Below are 8,941 nucleotides of genomic sequence, written 5' to 3'. Positions count from 1 at the left end.
AATTTTATGAATTTTATGAATTTTATGAATTTTATGAATTTTATGAATTTTATGAATTTTATGAATTTTATGAATTTTATGAATTTTATGAATTTTATGAATTTTATGAATTTTATGAATTTTATGAATTTTATGAATTTTATGAATTTTATGAATTTTATGAATTTTATGAATTTTATGAAATTTATGAAATTTATGAATTTTATGAATTTTATAAATTTTATGAATTTTATGAATTTTATGAATTTTATGAATTTTATGAATTTTATGAATTTTATGAATTTTATGAATTTTATGAATTTTATGAATTTTATGAATTTTATGAATTTTATGAATTTTATGAATTTTATGAATTTTATGAATTTTATGAATTTTATGAATTTTATGAATTTTATGAATTTTATGAATTTTATGAATTTTATGAATTTTATTAATTTTATTAATTTTGTTAATTTAATTAGTTTTATGAATTTTATGAATTTTATAAATTTTATGAATTTTATGAATTTCTTAAATATTAAGAGTATTAGGAATTTAGTATTTTCTGAATTTCTGTAATTTCAGAAATTTTTGGAATTTAATGAATTTTAGGATTTTTTGGAAGGTAATTAAGGTAATTTGGGAATTTTAATAAGCTGTGGAATTTAAAAAAAATAGGTGGTGGTGGTAGTTAATTTATTTCAGGCAGCTTTAACATTTATCTCATTCGCCGCCTTAAAAAATTAGGAGTTTAAGAAATAAAAAAAAAATTTTATAAAATTTTAGGCAATTTTAAAAATATTAGGAATTTTAGGAATTTTTAGTTTTCGAAATTTTAGGAATTTTTAGTTTTAGGAATTTTAAGAATTTCATAAAATTTTGAATTTTTGGAATTTGTAGAATGATGTTTTTTTAACTTCTTGGAATTTTAGGAATAGTAGGAATTTTAAAAATCTAAAGAATTTTGGAAATTTCAGAAATTTTAGGAATTTTAAGAAATTTCGGAAATTAAAAAAAATAAGGAATTTGGGATTTGAGGAATTTTGGCAATTTTAAGACTTTCAAGAAATTTTAAAAAATTTTACTTTTTTTTATTTTAGTAAATTTTAATAAATTTTTAGAATTTTACGACTTTTAGAAATTTAGGAATATTTGAAATTTACGGATATTTAGGGAAATATTAGGAATTCTTGAATTGAATTGAACTTAAGAAATTAAAAATTAAGGTTGATTTTGACGAAAACTGAGTGATTTGCAATACGCGTGTACGCTTGACATTTAGTGTACTGGTGTTTTTGTGTGAGTGTGTACTGTGTGAAAGCGAAAAATTGACTGCCAGCACCGTAAAATTTGGTTCAAATGCGCGCACAACTAATGAGATCAACATTGAAACACGTTTTGTTGCTTGATAAAAAAATCATCCCCAAGGTAGGCAACAATTAGTGTCGCGTGCGCAACTTATCTAGATAGCTTTACTGCGCAACTTCTCTCGTCGTCAGTACGGGTGATTTGCTTTTAGCTTTTTTTTTTGTTAGCTTTAGGCTTTAATGATTGTTCGGCGCATGATGACACCTGTATGTATTAGATTTTATATTGACTAATATAAAAAGTAGAAAAGGCTTTCTGAACAGAAGAAAAATAAAACAAAAACACAAACGTCAATTAAATAGAGTAATATTTTTATAACCTTCAATCTGGTATAAGAACTGTCACGAAGACACTTACAAAGATACGCGACTAATCCCAGCAATCTTCTCTGCGCTATAACAGCTTACACGTTTACCTCGTAAAAACTTAACCATAATCTTTTTTGAAATCATTCTCTCTTAAACACCTACTCACTTACTAAACTCTGATAGCCCTTACTCAACTCTAATTTGCCTACTGCTGCGTTAGCCGTAATTTGAAAAGCATTTGCGCCGCCAACTCTGTTTACTCACTGTCTAACAATAATAATTGGCACCAGAAAGAAGCGAACATAAACACATTCGAAACGTGAAAAAAAAAAACAAAACACAACTTGCGTGTGTGTGTGTGTGTGTCACAAAAGGCCATTCCGTACACTCGTTCCAGTTTTTTTTGATTGTTATTTTCATTATTCCCTCTCTCAGTTTTGGTAATTATCCTATTGGTTTGCGTTTAAATGTAGCCTTTTTCTTTCCTCCGCGAATTACACCAATCCCAACCTGTGTTCCAAATTTAGATTTAGTTGAAAAGTATGTAAATTTACGTCTTCTAATCCTAAGTAAAAGGCGCGAGTGACTAAGTTCATTGATATCTTTCCGTACCGCATCCACGTCTGCATCAGCTCACACTTTATACATACTTCTATTCAAACAAACAAAAAAGAAGTCGCTTAAACCCTAATCAGCGTGTAACGTCACACGCCGGAAAAGATTGTTTCATCGAACTTTCTTTGTGTGTTTATGTATAAAATATGCAATAACAAAACTTTTCTCTTCGCACCCCGCACTGGCTCTCTCCCCCATCCCCTTAAATAAATAATAACTTTTTCAACAGAAAAAATAAACAGTTCAAATGCAATTTTGGTTTCTTGCTAGCGTTCGTCTCTTTCAGAGTTGAACATTTCTTTTTTTTTCTCAGTTTTTAAATTTAGAAGGCTTGTTTTTAGTTCATCCCGCGCGCAGCACATTTTAAACACTTTTTTTTTTGGTAAAATTTTGTCTACACTCTTACTCTCTCCGATTGCAGAGCCGCAGACAACGACCTCCGGCGGAAACCTGCCAGAGCAAGTAAGCTTACGGTATTGACTAAAAATAGTATAATTTGCTAGTTAAGTTTGAGGGGAAAAATCGATAGAAAAACAAAACTGCGTTGTTGGCGCTAAAAAGTAGGCTCCGGCGTTTTTTTTTTTTGTTCAGCGGCTGGAATCCCTGGCTGGTGCGTTACCAGCGTTACGTGGTTTGCGAACGGTCAATTTTGACAGCTTGACAGCTGCTGCACTTTCCTCTTCAGTCTGATCAAAGCAACCAAAGTGAAAGCACGTGTTTTTTCGACAACAATAATAATTGACGTGTTTTGGGCCAGACTTTGTTCTAAAACGACAGTTTTGAAGAAATTTTCTCAACGGTGTGAAACGTCAAACCAGTACAAACTTGCTGCCAGATTTAGCAAACGGCAATGGCAATGAAGGGGTGAGTACAATCAAATGCCAATTGAGGTTAAGTTAAAACAATGTTCCGGAAGTGCTTCGCGTCACACCCACCGGGAACCAGCCGCCGAAACCCGCAAATCATGAGCCATCAACTTCCAACCTAACCCTATTCGCACTTGGTGATGCTGCCGGCGGCAGGTCGCTGCTTCCGCTTCCGTTCGGCGCGATATTACCGCACCCAGGTGGCCTTCTTCTTGAACTTTTTAAGCATCCGCGCGGAAGCGGTCTTGGCCTTCTTGGGCGGCGATGGCGACGACTGGTACGACGACTGGAGATGGTGACCGGAGGCGGACAGCTCCTCCGCCGGCAGGTAGTAACTGTTGCGGTGGGCCGCAGGCGGAGCCTGCACCACCACACTGTACCCGGACGGCGGAGTGCTCTCCAGGTACTGCTGGTAGATGACGGATGCCGACGGTGTAGGTGGCGTCGATTCCGGCTCCATGCTGGATGCGGGTCTTTTCAGCGAAGAGTTTGGCGTGGAATAGTTGGTGATGCCGGCTAGGTTGAGGAGTGCGTCGACGCCGGCCTGGCGTCGTTGCTCCTCCAGGTCCGTTGCGTTCAGGGTTTGGCTGTTTGGAAAGGGGGTTGAGTTAGGTTATGAGTTTCAACTTCAAGCTGGAGCTACGAACCTCTCCTCGCTACTCTCGTAGGCCCCGTCCGACGACGTTCCGTTGCTGTTGTTGTCGCTGTTGGTTTGACTGGAACGCCCACTGGCCACACCCGCAGGTGGAATACTGCCTCCGGCAGAGTACGTGTGGTCCTCGCTGGGTGAGGTGGTGATGACCGGAGGGTTTCTAAAGAGAAACGAAAGCGGATGTTAAAGCCAACAAGTTTCGCCAGTTTTGACCCGAACCTACCCGTTGTGGAAGCCTTCGGTGAAGACCTTTGGTCCGTGCTTGAGCGCCAGCATGGCGGTAGCCGCGTTCACGTCGTCAATTGTGTCCGCGCTCCAGTTTCGACCGTTGGGATCGCCAGATCCCGGTGCCGAGCCATCAACCCCCGTCGGAAGCATCCCGGATGTGGCGGCCGTCGAGTAGTTGATCCCGTTGGACGTCGTCCCCACCGGGTGGTAGGTCACGTGGTACGGACCGGCCGTCACCGTTTGATGGGGCAGATCTCCGCCGTCGTAATCGATGGGCGTCGAAGACCTACTGAAGTCGTCCCCGTCCATATCAGGGTGGCCCGAGTGCTGCTGGTCGTGCAGATGGTGCAGATGGCTTTGTGCGTCACCCGGCGCTAACCGGCTGGCGAGGTACGGGAAATTGTCCTGAAAAAATGGGGAGCGTTAGTGGGGGTTAACGTTAGCGTTAGCGGGGATGGAATCTACCTTGGAATAGCTGCTTCCAACGCTGCTCGTGGGACTGTCGGTCGAACGTTGGTGCTGCTGGTGCTGGGCCTGCATTGCTTTGTAGGTAGTCTTGTCGATTCCGGAGCCGGAGTGGAACGGAGATCGGGACAGGGCCTGGATCAGGTTGGGTCGATACTGGGGCTCCACCATCCACAGCGAACCCTTGCCGAGGTTCTGCAAAGAGAGAGTTGTAACTAACGAGCCTCATTGATGCTTTGGTGGATCTTACCGCTGCCTTCTCCACCTTCTGGAAGCACTTGTTCAGCGAGAGGTTGTGTCGAACGCTGTTCTTCCAGCCAGTCGGCGCCGTCTTGAAGTACGGGAAGTGCGCCACAATCCACGCGTAGATCTCCTTGACCGGAAGCGCCTTTTGCTGACAGTTTTCAATCGCCATGAAGATCAGGGAGCTGCAAGAAACGTTGCAATTTAGAAGATCCCAACCGATACAAGATCCACCGTAAACCTACCTGAAGCTGAACGGCGGTTTACTGTGCACGTGAACCTGTGGGTCGTATGGCACGTTGGTCGGATGCTTTGCTTTGGGTGGTGACAGCTTGGAACCGTTCCCGACCGGGGAAGGCAACGGAGACGCCGGAGGTTGCGGGAGCACGTGGATCCCGGACAGCGCTGTAGCGCCCAGCTGCTGCGGCGAGAGCGGTGGCGAGGGTGGCTTCATGCCACCGTAGGTACTGCTGTATTCGTCACTGCTGACGTTGGGCGAGGCCGCCATGGTGTAGCCGCCACCGCCGCCGCTTCCATTTTTAACCGGAGCCGACGGGTAGGCACGGTCGTCCACCAGGTCACCGTCGTCGTACTTGAGCGTGCTGGAAGAAGAAGGGGGAACTGGTTAAGGTCTGGAATCAATGCGCTACGCTGACTAGAGGACACCTACCTTTGCTGCTTGACCGGGGTCGCGTACGAACTGCTAACCTGCTTCAGCTGCTTGACGTGCTCCTCGCGCAGGTACTTTTTGTGAAAGTGTTGATGGGGCGTGCTGGCGCCACTGCCGCCGCCATTTTGTACTACTCCGTGGGATGTCACCACGGTGTTGGAGTTGGGCGATGGCGACGAACCGCTGTACAGCGAGGAGTTGGACGACGATGGCGGGGAGGAGGACGACGAAGAGGCACAGGAAACGGTCGACGACGGCGACTTGAGCTCCTTGTCGTCGGCGGTGTACTCGATGATGGTGTCGCCGTGGATGGTGGTGGTGATCGTTTTGTGGCCCGACCCGTTGCTCAGCTGGAACGTTGTGTGGTGGTGGTGCTGCGGATGGTGCTGCAGGTGGTGCAGGTTCGAGTGGTGGATCGTTGCGGGGCGACCGCCGGGATGGATGGTCTCCGTGCAGTACACGCCTATGCTCTGTGGGGGTTGAGCGTTAGTATCCTGTAGATATGAGTCTGCTTTTAGTAATCTTACCTGATCGGACGACGAGTTGGCCGAGGATGTGTTATCCTCGGATACGCTCGAGTCCTCCACAAAGTCGCTGGTAGGTGAAAGACGACCGACCACCTGTCGTGGACTGTCCGGAGACGAAACCGGCACCTTGGAGAGGTTGATACCTGCAAGATTCTTGAGTTAGTCTTCAATGTTCACAGCTGATTCAAAGGTAGCAACGCACCCTTCAGCAGATTCTTGTCGTGGAGCCACGTCAGCGGAGTCAGTTCCTCGTCGTTGCTGCCTCCGACGCCGTTGACCACCACCCCGTTGGAGGTGAGGGTCGCAGCTGCCGAGCGGATAGCATGGTGCTGGTGATGGGATAGCGAGTGTCCGTTAGCGCTGCTGCTGCTGCTGGTGATCACCAGGTTGTTGCTACCGCTTCCACTGCTGTTTATGAGTTCATGGTCCGAGTCCATCTGTTCAGTCGCCAGGAGTACAATATTTCCGACACCGTTCATGCCTTCCGTAGTCGCTGAAGGGTTGACAGAAAGTTGGTTTAGGAACAACGCTTAAGGGTATTGATGGAAACGCATGGTAGTTCAGACTCAGTTGAGGCACCATGCGTCTCCACGAACTCTTTATTAGATTGATAACTACGTTACAAGGAAACCAAACTCACTTATATAATTCTCGCCCAAATGTCCTTGCTGGAGCACGACCAGCTTGGACTGCGGCGGAGGCAACGATTGCTGCCCGCCAGGTGGCGCCAATACCGTCGCCGTCGTCGTCGTCGTGGTTCCGTTGCCAAGGACCGTTGCCATGCCATTGGCAGCACTGTTTGGCGCAGGATGTAAATGATGGTACTGCTGCTGATGTTGTTGTTGATGATGGTGATGACTGTGGGTTGTACTGTTACTGCTACTGCTGATGTTGTTGCTGTTGCTATTGCTAGTCGTTACCGACGAGTAACTCTGGAGCGGAATTCCGTTGGTAATGACGGCGTGGCCGTTGTGACCACTGCTCAGATTAATCGTGTAGGTGTGATTGTTACTGCTGGCGGCGAGGCCGCCACTACTGCTAATTATGATATTGTTGTGGTTCTTAAAGCTAGTATTGTTGTTGTTGTTGTTGATTATAATGCCAGTGTTGCCAGCGGTGACACTGCTGCTGATTGCGCTTTGATTGGTGTTGCCAGTGGTAATGATGTGATGCTGCTGCTGCTGGTGCGGCGGCTGGTGGGCCAAATGTTGCTGCAGGATGAGCTGGTGGGTCGTTTCCACCGGAATCGTTGACAGCACCATGCTGGAACCGTTGTGAGGTGTCGCCACCGTCGTCGTTGTCGCGTCAAATTGTCCCGGACTGGGACTTGCTGCGGGCGAGGTCGTTTCCACTGTAACGTGTCCGCCTATTATTGTTGTTCCGTTGGCTGCTGCTGTCAGACTGCCATCACCATCGTCCTGTGACAAAGGATACCGCTCCGGGGGCATTCTGTGGAAGAAGGAGAAAGGAGAAAAAGGTTATTCGCACGCAATTTTAGGGGTTCATCATTCGGACATTTATTCGGGCAGGCAATTAGGACCAAACTGATTTTCAGACGCCAATTCTTTATGTAAACTAATGTCAAAAACATAAACAATGACTTTTATATCCCGCCGTTTGGCATGTGTGTTTTGATCATCCCGCCAAACATATCCCAGTAACCTTGGGTTGCGATGGAAAAAAAAATGTGTCAAAAATTTTCAACTGTTGTTTTGAACAGTTTGGAACTGTTTCAACCCAGCGATTAGGAATTAGAAATAACCGACTGGCTAGATTGCAACATCTTGACCGTTTGGCACGAGAAAATAGGCAGACATGACCTGTCTGTTGATCGTCCACTATCCGGAACATAGTACGGTGGATCTGCCCAAGGTAAACCCACGTAAAGTTGCGGCAAATTCAACGAATTAATGGAGTGATCAACGCAACTCACAAACAAAATGCATTACAGCGGTGGCGCTGGTGGCGAGCTGAAGTACGTTCGGATCATCGATTACAACCGGCAGTTCTGAGTTATGCTTTGTCCGTCAGAGATACGCTGATATTAAGATAACTACTATCAAAAATGCTACGTCCCAAGAAGATCACTGCGCTATGCACTCCGCCCTGTTAGCGTCAAGTCACTTTAAAAAAAGACTCAAGATTACCTTTTTTGATCTACCTAAAGAAAACCCTGGAAATATGTACAAATAAAATCATTTTCTTAAAATAATAAACCTTTTTATTATATTTAAAACAACCTGATAGTAAAATCGAGCTCTCAATGTCCTCTAGCTGATACGTTCAAATGTTTTATACTTTATATAGTCATAAAAATCATTAAACATCTTATTTAGTAGATTTTTCTTCCATTTTTTTTTTCAATTTGGATGGTATTTGCTTCAAAATTTTGGCGTTAAATTGACAGCTTCTGTAGCTCATTCTATGGAACCAGTAATTTTCAGAAGCTTGCTAATTTTGCGATCAAACGGCCATCATTTTGGGTCGCGGACAGATGCCGATGGGATAAGATCTGCTAAAGACTCCAGATTGGAGGGCAGCTGGAACTCGACCCACTGGCTGACCAAGGTCGGTTTGTTCCAGTCTGGTAATTCAAATAACACGGCTGGCTCAGATAGTGGTTGAACCGATAGGCCGGCACGGCTTTTCCTTTTCTCCTGCTAAACTTTCCGATTCCGAATCGTTCGTTGGGTCCGTTCCAAACTGTTCAAAACAACAGTTGAAAATTTTTGACAATTTTTTTTTTCCATTGCAACCCAAGGTTACTATGATATGTTTGGCGGGATGATCAAAAAACACATGCCAAACTGCGGGATATAAAAGTCATTGTTTATGTATTTGACATTAGTTTACATAAAGAATTAGAGACTGTTCTTGTCGAGACAACCCAACTGGAAAAAAAAATCTCAAATCGATTTAATAACATAGCAGGCCACAGCTTTCCTTTTTCCTCCATTTCTCCTCCAGACACGCACTGCCTACTTCTACCGCTCTTCCATCCTCTCGCTCGAAACGTCAGA

At 44.3% G+C, this 8,941-nt stretch overlaps 1 protein-coding gene across 4 annotated transcripts in view; it reads right to left on the bottom strand.

The window, feature by feature from the left end:
* Positions 1-1,633: 1,633 nt before the first annotated feature.
* The window catches only part of LOC6033056 (homeobox protein 5), an 89,921-nt gene continuing 82,613 nt past the window's right edge, over positions 1,634-8,941 (bottom strand). For all 4 annotated transcript variants that reach the window (XM_038265044.1, XM_038265045.1, XM_038265043.1 and 1 more), the window contains 10 exons: positions 6,562-7,370; positions 6,124-6,414; positions 5,922-6,064; positions 5,395-5,864; positions 4,970-5,326; positions 4,732-4,909; positions 4,482-4,676; positions 4,012-4,421; positions 3,784-3,948; positions 1,634-3,723 (listed from right to left, as the gene is read on the bottom strand). In XM_038265044.1, the coding sequence (XP_038120972.1) occupies positions 3,324-3,723; positions 3,784-3,948; positions 4,012-4,421; positions 4,482-4,676; positions 4,732-4,909; positions 4,970-5,326; positions 5,395-5,864; positions 5,922-6,064; positions 6,124-6,414; positions 6,562-7,369 (3,417 nt within the window). In that variant the 5' untranslated portion in view covers position 7,370 and the 3' untranslated portion in view covers positions 1,634-3,323. The remainder of the gene's footprint in view (positions 3,724-3,783; positions 3,949-4,011; positions 4,422-4,481; positions 4,677-4,731; positions 4,910-4,969; positions 5,327-5,394; positions 5,865-5,921; positions 6,065-6,123; positions 6,415-6,561; positions 7,371-8,941) is intronic.

The sequence above is a fragment of the Culex quinquefasciatus genome, chromosome 3 (genome assembly GCF_015732765.1).
Source record: "Culex quinquefasciatus strain JHB chromosome 3, VPISU_Cqui_1.0_pri_paternal, whole genome shotgun sequence".
Taxonomy (NCBI): Eukaryota; Metazoa; Arthropoda; class Insecta; order Diptera; family Culicidae; genus Culex; species Culex quinquefasciatus.
This window is presented reverse-complemented; position numbering and strand designations above follow the sequence as displayed.